Source organism: Notolepis coatsorum (assembly GCF_963971535.1).
Source record: "Notolepis coatsorum genome assembly, chromosome: 19".
NCBI lineage: Eukaryota > Metazoa > Chordata > Actinopteri > Aulopiformes > Paralepididae > Notolepis > Notolepis coatsorum.
In genome coordinates this window covers 31,425,124-31,451,991 of record NC_140183.1, presented here as the reverse complement: position 1 = coordinate 31,451,991, position 26,868 = coordinate 31,425,124, and the positions used below count along the sequence as shown (strand labels likewise).

At 41.6% G+C, this 26,868-nt stretch overlaps 1 protein-coding gene across 1 annotated transcript in view; it reads right to left on the bottom strand.

The window, feature by feature from the left end:
- The window catches only part of LOC311246441 (uncharacterized protein), a 191,953-nt gene that overhangs the window by 1,686 nt on the left and 163,399 nt on the right, over positions 1 to 26,868 (bottom strand). Inside the window, exons 19-22 of the mRNA XM_084336596.1 lie at positions 23,196 to 23,507; positions 21,397 to 21,892; positions 21,013 to 21,136; positions 20,814 to 20,907 (exon numbers count right to left, since the gene is read on the bottom strand). Coding sequence (XP_084192722.1) covers positions 20,814 to 20,907; positions 21,013 to 21,136; positions 21,397 to 21,892; positions 23,196 to 23,507 — 1,026 coding nt within the window. The remainder of the gene's footprint in view (positions 1 to 20,813; positions 20,908 to 21,012; positions 21,137 to 21,396; positions 21,893 to 23,195; positions 23,508 to 26,868) is intronic.

Here is a 26,868-nt window from a genome sequence, read left to right as displayed (position 1 = left end):
GTGGACAGCGACCCCTACAGTTCGGTCGGGGCGCCTGCTCAGCGAGGGTTGGATCTGAGGAGAGATAGTGTGGCCTCCCACACGCTACACTCTCCCCGGTGAGAACCTGCGCGGCCAGGTTGGCCTGCCCCAGGCTGCACATGCGTCGGAGGAAAGCATGTGACAGTCTCCGGTCTCCCGGACAAACAGTAGGGGAAAGTACGCAACAACCAGGAAGGGTGGGATGGGAGAAAAGTCGGGAAAAAGGAGGGGAAGAAAGATAAAAAAAAAAAAAAAAAAACATGTACGAAACAGATCGTTTTTTCATTGGTACATTTCCGTTTTATACCGTTTTGAATACGAGTATAGTTTGAGATGTCTAGTAATTCCAGAGGAAGTCTGCGATAATAGCCCTTTACTGGAATACACAAAACACGTTGTCATTTTTCGGCTGATTTATGAATCGTTTTCAAATAAACGCTAGATTATCGATAGTATATGTGTACTTATGCACGCTAGAGAAGCGGGCTGAAAAATCGATTATCCATGCCGTGGATACGGCTAACGTTACACACACACACACTGTGGCGGAGGAAAAAACATCTGATTAACCCAAGACTGGTAACAGAGTCCTTACCTCACATCAGATGTTCTGCAAAAAGATTAATCCAATTCCTGATCGCCATTCCAAATATTGATCGAGTTTATTGATCCAACGTTATAGCACCAAAACCAGGGCTCGAAATTAACATTTTTACTTGGTAGCACTGGTGCTCCCAACTTCAAAAAGTTGGGAGCACCAGCAAAAATGTAGGAGCACCCACCGAAATGTAAGAAGCACCAACAATATATAATGTAATATATTTTTTTATTGATAAAAAAACGACTAGGGATGGGTATCGTTAGGATTTTATCGATACTATTACTCTTATCGATACTCTTATCGGTTCTTTTAGATTATTATTATAAAAAAGAAATGTATACATTCATTATTTGAACGGCTTAAGGCTATATCTGTACTTGATGTTTGTTTGTTGTGTTGCATATTTGAAATAAACTTCAATCAAATCAAATCAAACCCCCCCTCTTAAAAACAAAAACCTGTTTAACCTAGCCATCTATAAAACATCATGCTAAAACTGTGAAACAAATGTCCTACTCCCCTAAAGAAAGAAATACATAGCAAACATGACTCAGTTATGCAATAGTGCTGCTGCTTTTTATTTGGTTAAAATCTTTTAGTTAATAAGACTAAAAGACTACAATATGACTACAACGATTCATGACTGCTTCCTGTCCTCGCATGACTGCTTCCTGTCCATGCAATGCACGGAGCATTAACGTAAAATTTTCAACAACAGATTTCTGCTAATTAAAAACTTCATGGAAACACGTGTAGTGTAGTATGAACTCGACATAACGTTACTCCGTTTCCATGAAGTGTTTAATTAAGTCCGTCTGTCACAGATGGATCGTACACTGGTAGCTAGCTAACTTTAGCCACAGATGCAAAAACAAATTTCAATGATGTTATGAGCCATCAGTAGCTAGCCAGCTAGATAAAGTTAGACAACACCTTGTGTATTAAACTAAAGTGAATAGTTTCCTGGGCCATTGTTTAATGCTTCAGTGTCCCTCCTCACTCACCAGTGCGTACACGGTGGTGCCCCTGCCTATCTCAAGGAACTCCTCACCCCCCAGTCCTCCTCACGTTCCCTCCGCTCCGGCACAGCCTACCTCCTCAAAGCCCCCAGGACTAAACTGCACTCCATGGGTGATCGCGCCTTCTGCTCCGCCGCACCCAGACTTTGGAATGCTCTCCCCATCCACCTGAGAGCACCACAATCCGTCGAGGTTTTTAAAAGGGGCCTAAAAACATTTCTTTTTAACAAGGCTTTTGCCTGAATTTTCTTTTACTTTTATTTTTTACTTCTATTCATTTTACTATTATTTTTATTTTATTTTACTCTTAGGTTCTTCCATTTCACTGGTTGTTAGTCTTTTTAATTGTTTTTATTCATTTTAAATTGTTTTATTCATTTAACTTTTGTCTTTATTCTCCTGTAGCACTCTGAGATTCTCACGAATGTAGAGCGCGGTACAAATTTTATCCATTATTATTATTATGTTAAAAGAGGACCTGCACGCTTGCCATCTTCGGTGCAAATGTGGCGTGGTCTGTGACAAGACGGGTCTGTGAGGGGGAGGGGCAACAAGGGCACTGCGAGCAGCGTCGCACGAATGCTCCCAATTATATTTTGAGGTTGCACAGATACAATTTCGGTTGCATATGCGACCAATTCGGTCGCAATTTCGAGCCCTGAAAACACATAATCGAAACCTGCTCCGAGCCTCCCCAGTGAATGTGGTAACAGATACTGCTTGCCCAAGGAGGGAAACCCTGGGAGCGGAGTTTTTTTTCTGATGCACAGTCCCACCCAATCCAAACAAATGATGTGCAATACCATCCGCGAGACGATAGGCGGCGGTATTTGCCCTTTGAGCTCAGACCCATTCCCAATGATAACGTCAGGCTGGGTGGATGAAAAATGAATGGATATTGCTAATAAAAGAAATAACGATTAAAACCAGAGTTTTCTCGGGTCTTGGCACTCAACGCATGGCGAGTTAACCCGACTAATCTCATGGTTGGCACTGAATGGGTTAATGCTAAATAAACTATCCGATGTTGCAGTGCAGGGCGCTGTAATATAGGAACATCGCAGCACCCATGACAAGTGGGTAAATGTCACCTAAGCACTTTTATATTTTAATAGTAGTGTACCCTTAATAGTTTTTTTGTTTATATTGTGCTTTGTTACATTGTTTGATGGAACTATAATGCTAGGTAACCGCATACTAGTGGACACAACCATCACTAATGCCAACATAGCTCTTTAGAGATAGAAGCTGTTATTCTTCTAATTTTGACAATCCCACCTGTGACAATACATTAGCTAGGGTCTTAAGGACTATGACTGTTGGTAGTTGTTGGTAGAATTTGTTTAAATATGCTGAATTGTAATTTTATTTTAATCTATTTTTATTTTAAATGGAATTAATTATAGAATGTATCATTATTTTGGGATACTGTGGTTGTTGCCATATATACAATATATTATACATAGTCAGATCGGTTGGCAGTTACACCCAAAGAATAAAGTAAAACCACTGAAGAACAGCCAACTCACTCCTTTTCATTTATTCTTTCAGAATAAAACGTATTGAAATATATTCATCCCGAATCCGGTGTGATTCATGGGTGCAACATTTACACACACCTGCCACTGTCACTCAGCCTTTTAACTGATAGTTAAATTGTCTGTTCTGCTTCATGTTTTACACACATTGTAATTTTATTTGGTTGTTTGTTTGGTGTGTTTTAATTATTTCCCATACCTCTGATGTACAGTGGTGGCCAAAATTATTAGAACACTTGGCATATTTAAGAGGTTTCAGTTGTTGTTGTTCAATTGGCCATTAAAATACCCATAAAACAAATTGAATATATACAAAGTCATCATTATGCTCTATAAACCATAGAATAGAGCCATCATAAGGAGATTTACATAATTTCTTACAAAAAACGAGTGTTGTGGCTGAGTAGTCGTTAACACAGCAGGAGACGGTATTTCCAGTTTCAACAAGCAATTTATTTAAGGAAAGAAGGTTTAACAGAAGAGCTATGGATCAGTAGACGGTCACCACAGTTTGAAGAAAAACACTCTAACCTCCCAACCCCCGTGCCCCCCAGATAATACCTTCCCAGCCCTGCCCCCAACATGACAGATATGATGACGTGACATATTATATCAGATATGACATGACGTACATTAAGATGACACATAGATTTAACATCGAAGAGAGATAAAGCTGGAGTCTGGAGTCAAGATTAGTGAAAGAGAAAATGAGTGTGTGTGTGTGAGCGAGTGAGATGTGTGTGTGTGTGAGTGTGAAAGAGTATATGTGTGTGTGTGAATGTGAAAATGAGTGTGTGTGTGTGTGTGTGAATGTGAAAGAGTATATGTGTGTGTGTGAATGTGAAAATGAGTGTGTGTGTGTGTGTGAAAGAGAGAACAAGATGTGATGTACAAGATTAAAGCAACAGAACAAGATGTAATGTACTCAAAATGTCTATCTGTCCCTATCTGTCCCATACTTAAAGTTGTTTTAAGAACATCAGCCGGACTGTCGCCCTAGCGTTCTTTGAGCACTGCTAGTTGACCTATATTAAACTAGTCCACCCCATATACACATTTTCCACAACACTAGCTAGGCCTATTTCACTGTCAATGTCACACAATCATGTTCCTTCACAGTCCAAGCACTGTAAATTACACTTTAGACCGCCATGATGCCACCAATTCACATGAGAACCGAAAGGGGAGAGGTAGGAAAAATAAACTTCCAGACAAGTGAAGCATCTCATAATTCTCAGCCTTAACACTTTGAGTGCCACGGACGTGTTGTCGTTAGTTCATGCCGCCAGTTGAGTGCCACCAACGCTATATAGCGTTTGTTTGTCGTCTTTTTTTAGCGATTTGAATTCATATTACATCAATCGAGCCTCACGCTAGTGTTGCAGACTCTCTCTGAGCTCAATTGGGAAAATACCGCCCCCTATCGTCTCTCCCTGTGTAACTGCACCCCATTGGTTTAGACCAGGGGTGCCCAACCGTTTTTGAACCAAGATCTACTTTTTAATTTACCACCTAGCCGAGAGCTACCAGCCAAAATTGTATATTGTAAGCAGTCATTTGAGGCTTTATAAAAGCAGCATAATGAACACAAATCTGTCAGTGCCGAGTCCGACCTCATCTTAAATAACAAACAGCATTGCTTGTTGTAGTTAACAAGGAGAGGCAGAGTTGATTTTGCAAAAAAAAAAATAAAAAAAAAAAAAAAATTATAATCAAATTTTATTAATTGAGATCTACTTGAAATCAGCCCACGATCTACCTGTCGATCGCGATCGACTGGTTGGGCACCACTGGTTTAGACTGATGGGGGGGGGGTCCAGCCTCCTCATGTTACTTCTCCGGCGAGGCATCTGAAGAGACCCAAGTTGATTGCCGGCCCGGAAAACGCGTGGAATACATATTTACAGTACCCAACGCTGAACAAATAAAAGCGATTGATATTTGGAATGGCGATCAGGAATTGGAATAATCTTTTTGGATAACATCTGATCTGAGGTAAGCAATTTATTTTACCAGTCTTGGGGTAATCTGATCTGTTTTTACCTATATATCAGCGTGTGCCCCATGTGTGTGTGTGTGCTCGCTGATCAGGAAATGAGAATATATTTTTCAGATCGCTTCTATAACGTGCATAAGTACACATATACTATCGATAATCTAGCATTTATTTGAAAACGATTTCATAAATAGGCCGAAAAATTACAATGTTTTTTGTGTATGCCAGAATATTCCAGTAAAGGGCGTTTATCACGGAATCTATATATTTTTCTGAAAAACTAGGGCTTTTCAAAATGCTATAAAACAGAAATGAACCGATTAAAAAACAATCCGTCTCGACAATGTTGACTGCAAACAAGTCATTGATAAACAACGGGCAGATTAGACACAGCCATAATTTAAGACAGAGATTATGCGTTCACAACGCTATCATTGAAGTGGGTGGTGGCATTCAACCATGCTTTACCATGTTAACAAGTGGCACTGATAGTGTTAAGGACCAAAGAAAGACCTCACGAGAACTGCGCGACAAGATCAACACCACAATGACTAATGGTGCAACAGTGTCTTCAAGAACTGTGCGTCAGAAACTTTGAGAACAAGGACTTTACATTACAACCATTACTGAGAGAAAATTATAGTGAAACGCCTGCAATTTGCAAAAGAACACAAGAAATGGACAAAGGAAGATTGGTATAAAGTGTTGTGGACTGATGAGTCCAAGTTTAAACAGTTTGGCAACAAGCGAAGAGTGTATGTTAGACGGAGGAAGGGGGAGAGATATAAAAATTAGTGTCGCTTGCCAACAGTTAAACACAGAGGGGGTAGTATTATGGTGTGGGGTGCCATTTCAGCCTCAGGAACAGGTGACTCAGTGAAAATTGATGGCATCATCTATAAGAAAGTATACCACAACATTGTGGTGAGGCACAGAGTACCATCTGGGAGTAGTCTTATTGGGCCTGGATTTATTTTCCAAGAGGACAATGACGCTAAACATTCTTCTAACTATTGCTGGAACTACCTACAACAGAAGGAATCTGTTGGAACATTGAAAATGATGGACTGGCCCCCTCAAAGTCTGGACCTCAAGCCCATCGAGCAAATTTGGGGCGAGTTGGACAATAAACTGGACAGGTCTAGCGCAGAGAGGAAATTTCATCGGCGACCCCCACGTCCCAAAAAAATGCATGCGTGTGTTCCTATGTGTGCGTCTCCCATCTTGCATGTGTGTGTTTGTTGCATGACAATGTAGCAATGTGAGCTACAAATAGTCACGTCTTGTTGACTTCTCACCGAAGCCCCTGCAGACGAGGTGAGAGGGAGAGCGGCGCGGGACGTCGAGATCACCAAGGACCCGCCGGTTAGCTTGGCTGGCCCCGCCATGCCAGCTAGGCTACCGGGGCCAGGACAAAAGGCACCCCCCCTCCCCCACAATGGAGGACTAAGGCCCCGTCCACACGAACGCTGGGTTTAATGTAACCGTGATTGTATGTGCGCAGTTGCACTGTTCGGCCACACACAACCGGGGATTTGCTACACTACAACCGCGGTCTTTTGAAACCGGTGGCCAGGGTGGAGTTGTGCGGTTTTGCAGTTGCGTGTGGGCATAGCAACCGAGGTTATTCCCAGTGTTTACAGCAGAGCTGTCGCAATTATTCCCCATGTTCACGGCAGACCGCGGGGTAGAGAGATTAGAGCAGAGCCAACTACACCAGTGTTTACAGCAGAGCTGTCCCAAGTAGCGTTATATGAAAATGATTGTAACAAACTTTTGTTCAAAACATATCGTCTGTGTTGAAGAGTGTTGTGATCGACTGATGTCTGTTGACGCTCAGAGTAAACATGTAGCTGCAGCTAAACTAAACTCATGTGTTGTCAAGTTATTGTTATAAGGAACCCAGTCCAGACTGCATCCCCATAACAATTGTTTGTATTGAGCCGTATTGTATTGTACCCATTCTGCAATGTGTTAAATAACGTTTGCATCCATTCATTATACTAGCGTTAACGTTACATTATTACGTTAGCATTTAAGCTATATACTATACATAGAGAATGCCATTGACATTAGCATGTGTAGCTAACAACACCGGAGATCTTTTTTGTGAGACTAAACTATCCGCTCTTGGTGGTAAATTGTGTTGCTGATGGTTTTGTTTCATCAACAAAATGAGAGGCAGAACACAGTGAATGTATCCGTTTGTTTATTGCAGTTTCTTTCTTTGCTGAAAATATATGTTCCGTTGGCAAAATGATCAATAGGGTCCAGCTGTGCTTCTAAACGGGAAGTTTACTTCTTCTTCTTCAGTAAATTAATGGCAGATCGCGACCCAACGGGAAGTTTAGTGAGCGTTCAGTCTTTTCTGATTGGTTGAAATGGCCTTCATGTCTGAACAACATCGCCGCCTACTGCTTTGGCATTGTATTACATTGTACTAATGTATCGGTTGCTGGGTTCCAGCTCTGCCTGTGAGTACGCAGTTATACACGGTTGTCCACCTGTGTTCACCGTGTGGACGGAGTTTTATTTTTTCAAACTTCGGTCATATTAAATCCAAACTCTCGTGTGGACAGGGCCTAACAGACACATCTGTAAACAACCAGCCCCCCACCCCCACATTGCGGGCTTTCACACAGAGGAATACAGACTCCAGCAAAGGACAAAGGATCACCCCCTCCCCACTCACGGCACAAACAACAACAACGGCCCCCCTCCCCCCACCACAGGACAGGACACAAATTAACAGAGTTACCTCCAGTGTGACGACATCAATCAGATTACCAACAAAAATGGACTTCATATATTCCACCTTAATACAAACAGCCTGAGACCTAAACTGGCTGAAATCAAACAATTGTTTTTAAACGGTAAGGCTAACATATTGTGTTTCACAGAAACAAAATTAGACTCATCTGTACAGGATCCAGAGATTGAAATTGAAAACTACTCAATAGTCAGGAGGGATAGAAACCAGTATGGAGGTGGCGTCTGTGTGTATATACACAAAGATACCAAATTCATCAACCGTACTGACCTTAACCATGTCGAAATTGAAACTGTTTGGATTGAAATCTTATTAGATAGGGCGAAACCAGTACTAGTAGGCACAATCTATAGACCTCCAGAACAGAGTGGCTTCTATGACACACTTGATGGGTGTTTAGCTGGGGTGGAGGGGGTAGAAAAAATTCGTATTGGGGACTGGAACACGGATATGCTGCGTAAAGCAGCACCCGTCTTCAAGGCCTTCAGTAGATTTTCTGATCTGCACGGTTTCAGCCAGCTAATCACCCAACCCACAAGGGGATGTGATTCGACACAAACCACCATTGACCTCATTTTGACCTCTGACAAGTCCATGATCTCCAATAAAGGGGTGATAGCATGCGGGTTAAGTGATCATTATATGATTTTCTGTACCCGCAAAAAGCTAAAACAGAAGGCCGGCTGTCACAAAACAGTCACATCTAGAGACCTCAAAACTTACTCTAGAGAGGCCTTTAACCTAGAACTGGGGAGCTTGGACTGGTCAGATGAACTCAGTGGTACACAGGTTGAAGAAACATGGCTTGGATTCAAAACCAAATTCACAACAATACTCAACAACATGGCACCCCTAAGAACCACCAGGGTTAAAGGATAACTCCACTATTTTGGGAAATTAGCTTATTTAACATCTTCCCTGGAGTTAGACAAGAAGATACATACCTTTTTTGTCTCTGTGCGTGCATTTTAGCTTTGGGAATAGACGCTCCGTTAGCATAGCTTAGCTTCATCACTGGAAGTGAGGCAGGACAGTAGCCTTACAGTGCCTTACAGTGTATTGCAAGGTCTGACATTGACCAAACTTGATATGCATGACCTTGGTGGGCTCTAGGTCAACTCCTGCAAAGGGGGTCAATGTCAGACTTTGCAATCAAAAGTTAGGGGGCTAATAACCCTTGCCATAATTTCAGTGCGCCCCCTAACTTTTGATTGCAAGGTCCGACATTGACCCCCTTTTCAGGAGTTGACCTAGAGCCCACCAAGGTCATGCATATCAAATTTGGTCAATGTCAGACCTTGCAATACACTGTAAGGCACTGTAAGGCTACTGTCCTGCCTCACTTCCAGTGATGAAGCTAAGCTATGCTAACGGAGCGTCTATTCCCAAAGCTAAAATGCACGCACAGAGACAAAAAAGGTATGTATCTTCTTGTCTAACTCCAGGGAAGATGTTAAATAAGCTAATTTCCCAAAATAGTGGAGTTCCCCTTTAAAAATCGCGCTGAGCCATGGATGCACACTGAAATACTGGCCGCTATGAAAACCAGAGACAAAAAATTCTCTGAACTTCATAAAAGTCAGACAAAGCTTTCCAAAAGCTCAAACAGTGAACTCCAAGCCCACGTGGTTGAACTAAAAATTCAAAGAAACAGACTAAGAAATGACGTAAACACCATGATCAAAACCGCAAAAAGAAATTTCTATGGGGGGAATATAATGGAGAATATACCGGGACCAACGGCGACTGGCTCCGAGAGGGAGACAATAGATGACAACATAACGGGAACGACAGGAAAAAGTACCGTGAAGGATAAAGCAGGGGATTTTGAGAAGATAATCGCCAACAAATCCATCTGTTCCCTCACTGCACCTACAATATCAACTGACACAGGCAGTGCAATTACACAACCCGACTTCAACTCTCTGACTATCCTGATGAAGGAACAGATGGTCGCTTTCAAATTACACGTCGCACACATCGATGCTAAATTCGAAGAGGTTATGAAAGCGGTCGCTGTACAGTCCGTGCGAATCACGACAGTGGAGAATACGGTGACAGAAATTACACGGGTAGTCAAAGAGAACGAGAAGAACGTCAACGATGGATTGATACTGATAGAGTTAACGAATGAGATAAAAAAAGGTGGAATAAGCATGTCGGAGGAAAATACAAGAAGTCAAAGATGAAGCGATGAAGAGGCTGCTCGAGACCCAACGTTACTACAGGCGAAATAATATCCGCATAGTGGGACTTGATGAATCAGTCAATTGCACAGACGACAAGTTTCCAACAGTGTTAGCAGAGATTTTGGGTAACAACATTCTAACCACAGAGCCGATAGTGGACCAATGTTACAGAATCGGTACTCGAGAACAAAGAGGCAATGGTCCGAGAGTCATCATTGTTACTCTGCGCAAGACGGTAATAAGAGATGACATCATCAGAGGTGCACGCAACCAAAGGGGGAAACTGAAATATGGTGAAAATTCAATATTTATCTACGAAGATCTATGCAAAGAGGCCATCGCTCAGCGTTTCCCCTACAAGGAGGTGATGCAGAGATTGTTCAAGAGTGGCCACAGGCCAATGCTAAAATACCCGGCACTATTATCGATCGTGGGAAAAGACGGCCGGAGGGAAGGAATACGCACGCCTAAAGCCGCAGAGGAATACTGGAAGCTACATGGAGCAGGTCCCCCAGGGCAGAACGCAACACTGTCTCGCACCAGATAAGCCTACTCATCTCTCTCTTTCTCTTTGTATTTCAGTAATTTTATTAGAATGACTTTACCACGACTCAACAAAAGTAGCAGATGCTATGCATGCCGGCAACACCAAGGCACAAGGTGTATAATATGGTTCGTAATGCATTATATTTACAGACTTCTGGTCTCCGTGGAGACAAGAATCCATCATTGACATTGTGAACAATCTGGAATATTCTGGGCTCATCGCTCGACTGCTCTGGGACACAAAGGAATATCCCGAAAATACTAGTAGTCATGAACCCTGGGTAGGAAGATAATTCTGGAACACAACAGCAGTCTGTTCGTATTTACTAGGGTATTCTACAACCTTCTAGAATATAATGCACCATTACAACGAAGGCCTGCAACTTTAACATTAACATCCGGTGTGTATAATATGATCAATTGACTGAAGTTTAATCAGGCCTTAATAAGGCTTTAAAAAAATCAGCCACATCTAAATGTATGAGCACAACAAGGTTATTCTAATATTTTAAATAATCACTCCACTGATTTAGAGATTGGCACAATATAGCTCTAAAAGTCTCTGTTTTTCTCTTTTATCTCTGTATTCAATTATATTTTAGTGGTTTTTCCACGATGAGTTTTATTTTAGCTCTCACTCCCTTTTTTTATCTTTCATTGTTCTTTTCTATTTTTCTTCATTTTAAGGTGTTAGTGTTTGTCTCCAATCTTTTCCTGATGTTTCCTACATAAGTTAGTAGAAGGTTCAAATGAATATATCAATGAAGGTATTCTTTTTTTCATTTTTCATAATATTGTTAGTACATTAAGGGAAGGCGCAAGACCAAAAGCGACATTCTATTGAATTAGAATGAAAGTGTTAGATCCTATGGCAATTAGCATAGGAAGAGTAGGATTACAAAGCTCAGTTTGGGCAATCCGGTGGCCTAAGGGAGGGAGTCATACGTGGAGGATGTGTCTATGGAACACAGGCCTGTACGACTCTCTGGGGGAGGGGGGAAAAGGGGATTTTTATTTGTATATATGTTTTTAAGCTCGGCTCTCAACGGGACCTCAATAATTGGATGTACATCTATTGTAGCTTCGCACTCCAGAAGCATTACCAAAAACTACACAACAACATGTAGATTATGGCTAGTTTGAATATAATGATATGGAACACTGGTGGGATAAATAAACAACACAAAAGCGTGCTCACACTGATGAAAAAAGAACATGTGGACGTGGCTCTACTAAGCGAAACGCACATTTTAGAGAAAGACAGATACGTTAGCGGACAACACATATCATAATATTAGTCACTCTTCTTTTGGTACGAGAACTCGAGGTGTAGCCATAGTCGTTAGACGTAAGTTGAATATTGAATTAAAGGGAGTATGGTCTGATGCAGATGGTCGTATAACTATAGCTATTATTGTACACAAGAACAGGAAAATAGCGTTGGCAGCGGTATATGCCCCAAATTTGTACGAAGAGGGTTTCTTCACTACACTAACCAATGCAATGTTAGACCTTCCCGATTACTCATTTATAATAGGTGCGGATTTTAATGCCATTTGGAATCCAAGGATGGACAAATCTTACCTCGCCTTTTCCAGCGAACAAAAGAATTCATCGAATGCATTAAAGGATTGGTCGAAGATTACAGGTGTAAATGATTTATGGCGATCACTTAATCCCACGACCCGAAAGTACTCTTGTCGATCTGCGAGACATAACACATTATCCAGAATAGATTATGTCTTTGCATCCCCGAGACTATTTGATAACTATGAAGTGGAAATGATACCCAATGCACTATCAGATCACTGTTATTTACTCCTAAAAGGAACATTTGGTATACTATCTTCCCGAGCCCCAAGATGGCGATTTAACTCGATGCTGCTTAATAACAAGGAATTCATTACACAACTCAAAGAAGCTCTTATAGTATTCCTACGGGAGAATGCAAACTCGGTGCAAGACCCCAGAATAATATGGATGTCGGTAAAGGGAATGATCAAGGATTTCACTGATAGCTTTTCCTCCAAAATGCGCAAGAATCGATGCACAAAACTGTCTGAACTGGAAACGCTTTACTCAACGTTATTTAATTCTTTAAAATACAACAACTCAACTCGACTAGAAAATCAAGTTAATGTACTAAAAAAAGAGATCAATGCCATATACAGACAACAATCGGAAATACAAATACGCAGCACAAGACAACAGCAGTACTCCCAAGGTTCTAAACCTAGTCACCTATTAGCCATGCGATTAAGAATTAATGCAAAATTTGCAGATATAACTACCATTAGAGCACAACAAGTACTTGAAACAGACCCTGAAAAAATAAACGATACATTCAAAGAATTCTACTCCGACTTATATAAATCAGAAACGACCTTCGATCAAAACAAAATGGACACATATCTTAATCAAATTATTCTCCCTAAACTTTCAGAGGATGACGCTAAACAGTTAGAAACACCGATCACACTAGAGGAACTCAAGAAGGCCATATCCAAAATGCAAAGTGGTAAGGCTCCCGGAAGAGACGGTATCCCACCAGAAATGTACCTTTCTTGTTGGGACATAATTGGACCCTTATTACTAAATATGATCTTATACTCAGTCAAGGAGGGGAACTTCCATAAAAACGACAATATTGCACTCATAACAGTCCTTCTCAAAAAAGACAAAGACCCCACCGAGTGCGGTAGTTACAGACCCTTAAGCCTCCTCGGAACCGATATCAAACTGTACTCTAAGGTATTAGCCATCAGATTACAAAAGCATATGACGTCTTTAGTTCATCCGGACCAAACTGGCTTCATAAGAGGCCGCCTGATCACTGATAACATAAGACGAATACTGCACGTACTAGATGCCGACAAGGACGACACCATACCTAAGGCGATGCTGTCCCTGGATGCAATGAAAGCTTTTGACAGGCTGGAATGGTCGTATCTATGGGCAGTATTAGAGAAGATGGGGTTAGGTAAAGGTTTCATTGATATGATTAAAGTAGTATACAAAGACCCATCGGCCATGATTACTACAGGTATAATCACCTCCGGAATATTTCCGGTATCACGCTCAGCTAGACAGGGTTGCCCTCTTAGTCCCGGACTATTCGATCTATCATTAGAACCTTTAGCACAATATATAAGACAATCCCAATCCATACAACCAATCGTAATCAAGGGCACACAACATAAAATTAGTTTATATGCGGACGACGTAATACTGTTCATGCAAAACCCCAACACCACACTGCCTCATCTGCTCAAGTTGATTGAGAACTTTGGTGATTTATCGGGATTCAAGATAAATTGGCCGAAGTCGGCTTTCCTTCCACTTAACACCCCTGCAAAAAAAGATATAACCCTCCCAGGAGAGATACCTATGGTAAAACATTTTAGATGCTTGGGAGTGGAAATATTCCCCACCATAAGACAAACGGTGAAGCACAATTACACAATAATCAAAAACAAAATCAAAGACGACCTTGATAGGTGGGCAAAACTTAAAAACTCAGTACAGGCACGGATATCAATAGTTAAGATGGACGTACTACCTAGAATCAACTTCTTCAGTTCAATGCTACCGTTACCCCCTCCAGAGGGTTACTGGAAAAGATTACACTCCTCCACATACAAATGTATTTGGAATAACAAACCACCACGTATAAAAAGATCCACCTCACAGAGAAATAAAGCAGACGGTGGCATGGTATTTCCAGATTTTTTCCACTATTTTAAGGCGTACACATTAAGACCATTGACAACATGGTTTGATCCCCAAGCATTAGTATCCTGGAGAAAATTAGAAGAAAACATAGTAGCCCCACATAGACTGAAGGACATAGCATACACTAAACTACCAATCAAGCATTGTGAACGGAAATTTGGCCCCATAATTACTCATGCGATCCGGATATGGCGTGAAACACAAAAAATATCCTAACCCACATAAATGGCACAATCATACTCCCTTATTCAATAATAATGCACTCTTGATTGAAAAACGACCTATAAGATTCCCTATATGGGAAGAGCAAGGCATACACTCATTAGGGGATGTTTTTAACAAACAGGGTTTTTGTAGTTATGGAGAAATATGCAAAAAAATTTATCTCACCAAGTCCACATGGCTTTTTTTTACATACAGTTACGGCTATGTTTGAAGTCTCACGGTGTTCCATTAGACATACCAATTGAACACCACAGATACCACAAATTCTTCTATGAAAGAGACATCGAGAGGTTTTGTTTCAGATTTTTATCATCAATTACTAACGTCCTCGTATGAAACCCTCCAACTAGACTCTGTCTGGAGGAGGGATATACCAGACCTGGAAAGTGACTTTGATTGGCAAGAAGCCTGGGCAAATGTCCGACTTACATCAAGGAACCCGGACCATCAACAAATCAATCTTAACTATATTCACAGGACATACTTGACTCCTATAAGACTGAACAGAATGGGTCTTAAACAAGACTCCAAATGCTCCCAATGTACAAATGGGGATGAAGGGACATTTATGCACATGTACTGGGACTGCCCACCAGTTAAGATATTCTGGAAAGATGTGACCCAACAATTATCAAAACTCTTATCTTGGAATATACCTGTACACCCCTCTGTATTACTATTGAATGATGTTTTTGAGTTTGCAGTACATCCACAGCTAAAGAGATTGGTTTTATCGGGTATCACAGTAGCTAAAAAGCTGATGGCATCACACTGGTTTCAACCGGAAAAAATGTGCCGGAAAGTTTGGTTTCTTACATATCTCGATGTGATTTATCAAGAAATATCTACAGCAAGAATTCTGGGTCTCAATTAATCCAAAATGACAATGTGGTTAGAAGTGGTGGAGAGAATAAAAGCTAGCTTATAATGGTAGTGTCTGGTTAGGAGCGAGGGATAATGGAGGTACTATCCAAAGAGGGGTCCGGGAGGGGGGGGTTCGAGCTGGAGCATATGTGTGTAGGTTTTTAGATAACAGGTAGTAGGGGTATATCCTGTATAAGACATTGGTATAAATGGTAATTTCGTTGGATATACACTGTGTATTAATGCTTGTGTATCTTATCGTGTGTTGTCATGTTTGTTTATATGCGTGTTTAAAAAATAATAAAAAAAAAAAATACAAAAAAAAAAAAATTTCATCAACGACAAAACTGAGGAAAACAAAAACAAACCCTGCAAACTTTGGAAATTACTCAATAATCAACTAGGCTGCAGTAAAAAACTTAAAACCAGATTCTCAAACATAAACATAAAGACGGACAACACGCTCATCACAGACAAGCTGGATGTAGCCAATTACTTAAACATCTTCTTCACAAACATAGCCACAACACTGGTAAACAAACTACCCTCCCACTCAGGGCATTATGGGGTAGAACACATAGTAGCATACTACAAAAACCTAGGGGTCCACAAAGATGACTTCAAACTTGAAATGGTAACAACCGATGAGGTACTCAAAAGATTGAGCGCCCTCCAACCTAACAAGTCAGGGCTGTACAGTGCGACATATATATCGCACGTGCTACAGCAACAGCGGTCTGTGCGATGGATGGATTTACTTCAATAGCACTGGTGCGATAGGGATTCGGTTCATATAGATACTCTTATTTTGAAAATCCTGTAGCGGGTCTCATTTCTGCCCACGCGCAGCTCCAGCTAGGCTCCGAAAGCTAGCAACGTTCAGGTGCATATGATACTCTTATTTTGAAAAAACTCTTGTGACAACTCGACGAGTCATATCCGCCCTATCCGTGCTTCTGCAAGCAGAGCAGCGCTTTGGTCGGTTGGTGCGCACTGCTGCCTTAACACAGCAGTGCGCCTACACGTCCCGAAATAAGTCGTGTTTTTTTTTTTTTCTCGCAACGGGTCAAATGCATCTACATGCTTTGCACCGTCGCCATTCCTTTATGCGCACATCGCCCGAAATTAACGTTTATGTACCATTACAATCACTACAACGTTAGCAAGCTAACAAGCTAATCCTGATCAGAGGCAGAGGCGCAGAGCCAGCAGACACAGTGTGGACTGGGGAAAGGGAAATGGGGGGGCACTCTCTCCCCTTCCCTGTGTGTGTGCGTGTGTGTGTGCGTTTGGAAAGACGATGAAGTCACTAGTCAGGACTCAGGACAGGAGTATATTATAGTAAACTGAGGATGGACAGATAATGTTGATATTCAAATATAAACAAGTTTCGAGAGGAGTGGAAGTTTGAAGACAGACTAGACTACAATATGATGCGGGGGTGGTGAGTTGAAACAGTGTGTGTGTGTGAATGAATGAATGAAAACTTTATTTAACAGATTGCAGAATGGGTACAGTACAGTACGGCTCAATACACACAATTGTTAAGGGGATGCAGACCAGAGAAAGACGTTTGTCTTGTTTACATCAGGGTCCCCCATTGTGTGTGTGTGTGTGTCCCAACCGACCCCACTTCTATGTTTCAATAAATTATTTGCATTTAAAACTATTAACGCTGACTCATTCCTTCAGTCCACTCAAAATTATGCTAATATTCCTTATGTTGTTTATGATATTAATTGAAAATAGCATATGAGAGTATCATAGTAATAATAACACATGGCGATATACTAAATGACAGCCAAACATGGCACTGCAACTAAATAACACAAATACAATAGGCACATTTGTGACTGTTACAAATATAACACGTTTTATACTTGTGCTACAAGATTTTGGCCTGTGCTACAAAACTATCAACCTCTGTAGCACCAGTGCTATGTGCAAAAAAAGTTAACGTACAGCCCTGCTAACAAGGCCACTGGCCATGACAACATCCCCTCAAAATTCCTCAGAGACTCAGCAGCCGCCATCACCCCAATCATCACACACATAATAAACGTCCCCAAGGACTTCAAAGTTGCGAGTGACCCCTCTGCACAAAAAGGGCAGCAAATTAGACCCAGGCAACTACCGCCCTGTTTCTATTCTTACCTCCATCTCGAAAGTCATGGAGAAAATAGTCTACGAACAGGTCGAAAAGTACCTGGCGAAAAAAAATCGAATCTACGAATTCCAATCTGGCTTCAGAACGTCCCACTCCACTGACACATGCCTCCTCTATTTGAACGACCACATCAAACAAGAGGTGGACGCGGGCAAATACTGCGGCATGGTCATGCTGGACCTACAAAAGGCCTTCGACACTGTCAATCACTCCGTTCTGATTGACAAGCTAAAAGCAATTGGTTTTGATAGTTTATCAGTGAGCTGGATGCAATCCTACCTGGAGGGGAGGGAACAGATGGTAGAGGTAAACGGTACTCTACCCCCCCCCCCCCTCACAGTGAGCTGTGGTGTTCCACAAGGAAGCATACTAGGACCGCTACTCTTCCTAATTTATGCAAATGACATGTCGTCAGCCTGTGACTGCAACTTGTTCCTGTTTGCGGACGACTCAGCCCTGCTGGTCTCTGACAAGAACAAGTTGCAGGTTGAAAAAACCCTCAGCTCGGAACTAGGCAAAATCTGCATATGGCTCGCTGATAACAAACTATCATTACACATGGGCAAAACAGAGTCCATTCTCTTCGGCTCAAATAACAAACTCAGCAAGACAGACGGCTTCTCAGTTACAGTGGGTGACATTATTGTCACAAGGAAAGACGAAATTACCTACCTGGGTTCCATCCTAGAGGCAAATCTTTCCTGTGACAAAATGGCATCCAATGTAATAAAAAAAGTCAACCAACGAACTAGATTCTTGTACCAGATCTCCTCTCTGGTAAACAAGAATACCCTGAAGACTCTGGCAGGAGCACTCATTCAAGGGTACTACGACTATGCGTGCACCTCATGGTACCAAAGCACCTCAAAGGCGCTTAAAACAAGATTACAAACATCACAAAACAAACTGGTCAGACTACTACTTGACCTTATGGACCCAACTCTTTAGATGAGGGAACGGGTACATACGCACACAATACGCGGCCACTGATGGATCCATGGGGCTTGGATAAGTCCTATGGACCCAACTCTGACCACTAATAAAAACGTAACTACACTAGCGTTATAAGAGCTAACATTGCTACCTACCGTACAAGTGCATTGGTTTAGTGCATTTCCTACTTCCGGTTGCTACTGAGCGGACATGTTTGTGCGGACCTGTTCTCCCAAACTGGTAAGCAAATGACTGTTTTCATGTTTTCATTTTTACGTTATTTTCATTTTTACGTTTATTATTATTATTATTATTATTATTATTATTATTATTATTATTTTTTTATTTTTATTTTTTTAAACATTGATCTTAACTGATCACTGTGACTTTATTGCTTTTATCGTTATATATGCCTATGTTTGTGTACAGCACTTTGAGCTACATGACATGTATGAAAGGTGCTTTATAAATACTTACTTACTTACTTACTTACTTACCCCCAGAACCCACCTCACCCCTGCCCACTTTGACAACCTAGGATGGCTTAGAGTAGACGACAGAGTACAGCAACTTGCAATGGGCCTGGTCTACAAGATACACTATACGACTAAGGTACCCATGTACATGTCAAAATACTTCCCAAAGGTCAGTGAATACCACAACCACTACACCAGAGGAAGCTCAACAAATCATGTTAAACCCAGATTCGGCTCAAACAAGGGACTAAACACGTTTCGCAATTATGCCACCTCAATGTGGAGCGCCCTACCCAAAGCTGTAAAGGAATGTTAATCCCTACCCACATTCAAAACCGCTCTTAAAGAGCACCTACGGGAGGCTGCAATTCGAAACTGGCCACCGTAAATGCCCAAAACCCCCACCACCTGCTAAGACAGTCTCCTCCCCACGGCATGTATATATTCCCTCCCCGCCGTATGTATATTTCCCTCCCACCCACCCACCCGCTCCGAATGTACGGTCCCCTCCCCATCATATGTATATACTCTGTCAGGATCTAGGGGTAACAGTACTGTATATTTGAATACCGTTTGTCACAAATGTATCAGTACTAAATACCTATATGTCCCTATGCCATAAATGTCATGCATGTTGTGTATGTCATAAATGTCTATATGAATTGAAAATGGGGGACCCTGATGTAAACAAGACAAACGTCTTTCTCAGGTCTGCATCCCCTTAACAATTGTGTGTATTGAGCCGTACTGTATTGTACCCATTCTGCAATCTGTTAAATAAAGTTTTCATTCATTTTCATTAATTTGTTCTTCTTCTGAAGCAGGGCTAGAGTCAACAGGAAGTGAAAATATTTTATTTAGAAAAACCCAGAAGTCTTAGCTACTAGATGGCACTCAGGTTGCAAGCACAAAGTAGAGCTGGGGTGAACAGGAAACAGGAAGTGAGTGACAAACGAACAGCCACTGGTAGAATTGGTCTTACCGTCTAGCATTAACATGCTATTGCAAAGGCTAATAACTTAATTGGAGAGCTGTCCGTTTTTGTAGTCAGTGTGTTTGTTAGCATTAGCATGCTAATGATAATGTGTAAACAGGAAGTGTGTGTTAGACAAAGAGGCATGGGCAGAATCATTCTTATCGTCAACCATTACTAACTATAATTCTTACAACCATTACCAACTATAATTCTTACCGTCTACTACCAACTATAATTCTTACCGTCTACCATTACCAACTATAATTCTTACCGTCTACCATTACTAACTATAATTCTTATCGTCTACCATTACCAACTATAATTCTTACCGTCTACCATTACTAACTATAATTCTTACCGTCTATCATTACTAACTATAATTCTTACCGTCTACCATTACTAACAATAATTGTACTTTCACAGGATTGTCTATCAGGGAAACTTTGAGTCAAGGTGGCTTCAACTATTAACATTAACTGAATAGTAGCAAACTACTTTCATTACTTGTCCGGTTGAGATATACAACAACTTCTGGAGCAACAATCTCTGGAGCAAAACAGAAAGAAGCATTTTATATAAAAGTATTCTGTACTTCTGTATGACAACTAATAAAGAAACTTGAAAACTTTTGAGACGTCATGATTTGATGGCAGATTTTCTATGTCAGGCTGATTTGATTCCGGTCTGTAGAGGAATGACTTCACATAAATGCAAAGAACTGTGGAATATTTAGTGGTTGACCCAGACCCTCTTTATTCACCTCGGTTTAGGGGTGAGTCTGTGCGGGGAGTATCTGCCCCCTCTCCTTGCTCCATCCAACTGGACGCCAACGAGGAACGCTTCTTCATCTTCCTCTAAGAGAACATCAAAGGGGAAATTTCAAGGGTGAAATCTAATTTGAAAAGTACATTGAATGAAGTAAATTAATGTGCTTCTGAAGTGGTAAAACATTTCATTACCTTCCTTCTGAAACCGGGACCAGTGAGGAACATGCCAGACTTGAACTCAAACCTTGCCAAATCCAAAACGCCCTTCAGCACTTTAACTAGATCTACTCTGCTTCTCACACAGTGGTCCTGTGGACTAGAGGGGAGAAAACTATAAGCAAAAAAACAACTAAAATAATCCAAGTAACATTGACTATGGTGGCAAGTCATTTCAAGACAAAATATATACTGGCCCATGAACTGAAGATACCAGAATATCAAGACTCGTACACAGAGACTTTTGCCGTTTACGGAAGAACATTGAGACTCATAGGATTTACTGAAGATACCAGAACATTGAGGAGACTCATAGGATTTACTGAAGATACCAGAACATTGAGGACTCGTAGGATTTACCTCAGGTAATAAGTATCCGACTGGCCGACAGGGGACTGCCGCATAACCTCTTTCCGCTTCCATCCCTGTCCTAGTGCAGGCCAGTCCTCCCATCCCTGCACACCGCCGGCACCACCGGCCTTGGCACCATCGGTGGCTTCTCCCCCCAGGTCCGATTCCACAGGAGCTGAGGTGAGGTTTTCCTGTGTATCTGAACTGGCCGCTGCTGCAGAGCCTCCTAGTGGCGGCATCGCCCTGGAGATCCTCTCTGATCTGCGGTCATCCTTCAGTGGCGACTCCGCCCTGGAGATCCTCTCTGATCCACTGTCGTCCTTCAGTGGAGACTCCGCCCTGGAGATCCTCTCTGATCCACTGTCGTCCTTCAGTGGCGATTCCGCCCTGGAGATCCTCTCTGATCCGCTGTCGTCCTTCTCTTCTGAGCTTTGACTCACTTCTTCCTCCCCATGTCCTCTGCCAGACAATGGGCTTTCAGTTGGTCCTTCATTCACTGTTCCACCTGTTTAACCCACAAGGGTTCCAATATTATTTCCAAAAAAGAGAAGCTCTCTTCTATGATAGAACTTCCACTCCATGAAAGAGATGTTAACATGCCTACGGTATAACATTAACCGGTTTGAACTTTCTGCGTCTGAGGGTAGTTTGACCATCAAGACTGTCCACCTAAATACTTGCAGGCAGAGTTAGCAGTCATTCCAGCTGGAGAATCATACTGTTTATTTGTGCTTAGTGATACATACTGTAACCAACCCAATTAATTTAGAAGAGAATGAATCACAACTTGATACCTCATTTATTCAAGACACATTATAAAACTGTTGCATATAAGCAATAGAACACTGTATGTTGTAGTTACATCACATCTGATGATCTATGACCAGATTGGAGGCATGATGTACGTTATTGCCCATAGTTCCCTTCATGCTCGATACGCCAACTAGCGTATTTGCCGTCTTCCGCAGTCAAGACAAGAAGATAGGTACCCTTCTCATGTCAGTACAGAGAGAGAGAGACCCACAGTGTACTAGCTATCTTACATAATACAGAATGACTGGAAGTGGCTATGGACCATTAGCCTACTTTCAAAGTAACGAAATATATGAACAATCTGAGGCTGTTATTTCTACACATGGTAAATACACAAATCACAACATGTAAATAAGACCGGTTTGGAGTTGCTGGAAAGTGTATTTAGTTACATTTGACGGTAGGCTAATGATCCTTATGCACTTCCAGTCATTGTGTAAGCTAGCTAGCGTGCTGCAGGTCACTCTCTGTACGGTAGTTAATCTTCTTGTCCGACTCTGGGGAAGATGGCAAATAAGCTCATTTAAATATTGAACATGGATGAAAATGTACCAAACCATACAAAAGCTTCATAAGACAGGGTGTCAATAATTGTAACAAACATTATTTTGAGGATAAAGTTATATTTAGTTTAGTTCAGTTTATTTAACAGTTGGACCAGAGTTAGCTTATAACACACCACATGTCCTTTCTGAGAAATAGCTTCTGAACAGAAGAATACAGTATATTTTCCTCTTAACACATAATACGTTTCCAACCTTCACTGCCTTTTCGGCTCTTCATTACTGAGGATGCCAACACTTGTAAGTGCTCAACTTGAATGTTGTATGAACAGAACTGAGTTTTATCTGCTGTATACTGAGCTGTATTTGCATCGACTGTCCATACAATTCTCTAATATCCAAAGCATTCTAGGAGAATGTCTACTTTTGCACAATAGAAGAAAACAAATAAGTTTGATTTGGGTGGAATCAATAATCATCCATCTTGTTTACGTTTCTCATCTGGAGCTTTGTCTGTTCTCCGTCTCTTAGATGATCGATTCAAGCCCAAGAAATCTTGTAACTTCTTCCTGGTCTCTCTCAGCAGAGGTGCTTCTTCTGTCACCCTCTTACTGGTAGGAGGGGGCGTCAGAATCCTCTGCCCTTCAGGTTCCTCGTTTCGGCTGGTGGAGCGACACAGCTGTGACATCTCTTCCGCGTGACCGGTGTTGGCTTCCGTCTCAGCCGTCGACCCCTCAGAACTCTCCTCTTTTGCTTCCTTAGTCACTTTGTTGTTCGAGGACCAGGTATTTGATGCTTTGGTACCTAGGAGCAGGAGACAAGGAGAGATCAAGAAGTTTTCAAATAGGGTTTGACACAAATGCTTCAAAGTTTCAATCGCTGCCAAGATAATGGATGCCAAGATTAAGATTAGAGTGCTTTGTTGTTGTTTGTTTATATTGTTTGTATTGTGCTTTGTTACATTGTTTGAGGGAACTATAATGCTAGGTAACCGCATACTAGTGGACACAACCATCACTAATGCCAATGTAGCTGCTTAGAGATAGAAGCTGTTATACTGTGGTTGTTGCCATATATACAGTATATTGTACATAGTCTAAGCCAGATCAGAATAAAACGTATTGAAATATATTCATCCCGAATCCGGTGCGATTCATGGGTGCAACATTTACACACACCTGCCACTGTCACTCAGCCTTTTAACTGGTAGTTAAATTGTCTGTTCTGCTTCATGTTTTACATACATTGTAATTTTATTTGGTTGTTTGTTTGGTGTGTTTTAAATTATTTCCCATACCTCTGTGATGTATATATTGTCCGTGTCCAATAGTCTTATGTAGATTGTTCTTTTTGGTTTATTTTCTTTTATTTCATTTTGTGTCCCCTTTTCCCTGTTTTTCTAGAGGTATTTTGTCCTCCCGCCAGGCCGTCATTGTAAATAAGAATGTTCTTAATTGACCTGCCTGGTTAAATAAAAATATAAAAGTACTGTACTGTGAAATTTCTTTTTTTTGTGATCAAATCTTTATTTTAACTTTTTCACATGGAACAAGACACATCACAATACAACAATAACAATAATACACAAAAAGACATCACAAAACAGCAACCTACTACAAAAAATGGGAAGACAATAATGGAGACACTGTACAGTGAACATCTTGAGCCCCCACCCTCACCAGACACGGCAGCCACGATCCCCATCCCTCGAGGACCCCTGGTCCGGCGCCCCAGCGAACCAAAGCATCACACCTCTTTAACACCACGATCCGCCGAGACCCCGAACCAGCCCCCCCCCCCACCCTTCCGAGCCCGCGACCATCAGACACACAGCCAAAGGGGCCCAAAACATATATATAATTAACCCATTCTCTGCCACCACTTTGATCATCCTAAATCATCCTCTGCCAGCGCTATTTGTCTATGGAGATGTTCACCTTCTTTGCAGGGCTATAACTTTTTTTTAATTGTATTGCTAAATTGACATTACTATGGCCCATTCAACATCAATTATCTATCGTTCAGGATGTAGGAACGTTTTACTTTTTCATTCACACATTCATACTAAAATACCGTCTAGAGTATAAATATGTTTTTATCGTTTTCTGCAGTATTTCATAGAACGTGAGATATAGGCATAAATGCATATATTAGATGATCAAATGCAGTTTGATACCGATCAATGTTATATTAAAAATTTCAACTGTACATGGTCCTAAACGTCATAACTGGTCATCTGCGGGTGAACAGAGGGGGGGGGGGGGTCGTTTATAATTCAATGACCGACATTAAATGATTTATGTAGTATGGGTGATATATTGATCAGAGCAGTTTGTATCTAAAATGATAAAGAAAAACGCTGAAACTCACCCCAGTCTCCTCGTAGCGTTTGGCGATGAGAGTGGAGCAAACAGATCCCAATTATGGGATGTTGATCGATGCGATCCATTTCCGGTTTGTATATTACTAATACACGTCCAAAATCATGTTGATTATTGAGTTATGGCAAAGATCCATATCGATGGTGTCTGTATTGAGCCGCGGGACGATAAGAGAGTGGACGGACGAAAATAGGGGACGGACAGAGCTACAATGGGCACTTCCGGTTTGGCAACTCGCCGATCGGCCACCCGGTGGCGGTATTGAATCGTTGCAGAGTTGTGATGGCTCAGACAGCATCACCCAAGACTCCGTGGGTGAAATATGAATCCCATGACAAAAATATGAAATATTGATCTCAAAAACGCCTTACGGAGTTATTGGCAGACAACGCATGGCGGAGAAACCCACCTTAACACGTGTTTGGCGGAGAATGGGTTAAATATACAAATAAAAAACACCAAAAACTAAAAGAAAAAAACAAGTGGACATGGGCATTCGCACACTTTTTTAAATTTGGACCATCTCTTGAAGTCATTCGTAATCCTGTCACCCAAGCTGGAGTAATTATACCTTACCGTCTGGCTAATAGTGGGGAATATTTCAATCCCTAAACATTTAAAGTGCTACACCATAAGTATGTTTGCAGGTAGGATGGTAGCCTTCGCAGGCTCATTAAGTGGAAGAGAAGCAGATTTTGGCCAGTTGATCTTAAAGCCGGACAGGCTGCCAAATTCATCTATCATGCTGAGCAGATGAGGTAGAGAGACGGAGGGATTCTGCATAAACAGGAGTACATCATCTGCGTATAAGCTGATATGGTGATGTGTGCCCTGAATTGAAACAGGAGATATAATTTGGGATTGTCTTATGTATTGAGCTAGAGGTTCGAGAGATAAGGCGAATAGTCTGGGACTAAGAGGACAACCCTGTCTAGAAGAGCGCGAGACAGAGAAGAGTGGCGAGCAGAACTTCCCCGTTAAGATCATGGCCGAAGGCCCTGTGTAGAGAACTTTGATCATATGAATGAAACCCTCACCCAACCCCATCCTTCTAAGAACTGCCCACAAGTAAGACCACTCCAATCTGTCAAATGCCTTCATTGCGTCCAAGGACATGACCGCTGTAGGAACTGCAACGTCCTTGCTGGCATCAATCACATGCAGTAACCGTCTTATGTAACCGGTCTGATCAGGGTGAACTAGAGATGTCATATGCTTTTGAAGTCGGTGGCTAGAACCTTGGCATATAGCTTAAGATCGGCTCCGAGGGGCCTGTAGCTGCCACATTCGGTGGGGTCCTTATCTTTCTTGAGTAAAACAAATATAAGCGCCATATTGACGTCTCTGGAGAAATTGCCCTCTTTGATTGAGTGTAAAATCATTGCGAGTAATAAGGGACCGAGTACATCCCAGAATGCAAGGTAGAGTTCCGGTGGAATGCCGTCCCATCCGGGAGCCTTGCCCCGTTGCATATCCGCAATCGCCTCTCTAAGTTCAACTAGTGTGATAGGTGCAGCTAACAGCTTAGCATTATCTTCCGAGATCTGTGGTAGGTTGATTTGATCTAGAAAATCCTCCATCTTGGTATGGTCAAAGATTTGATTGATTGATTGAAAACTTTATTAACAGATTGCAGAATGGGTACAATACAGTACAGCTCAATACACACAATTGTTAAGGGGATGCAGACCAGAGAAAGACTTTCGTCTTGTTTACATCAGGGTCCCCCATTTTCAATTCATCAGGACATATATGACATACATGACATACAGATAGTCAGTACT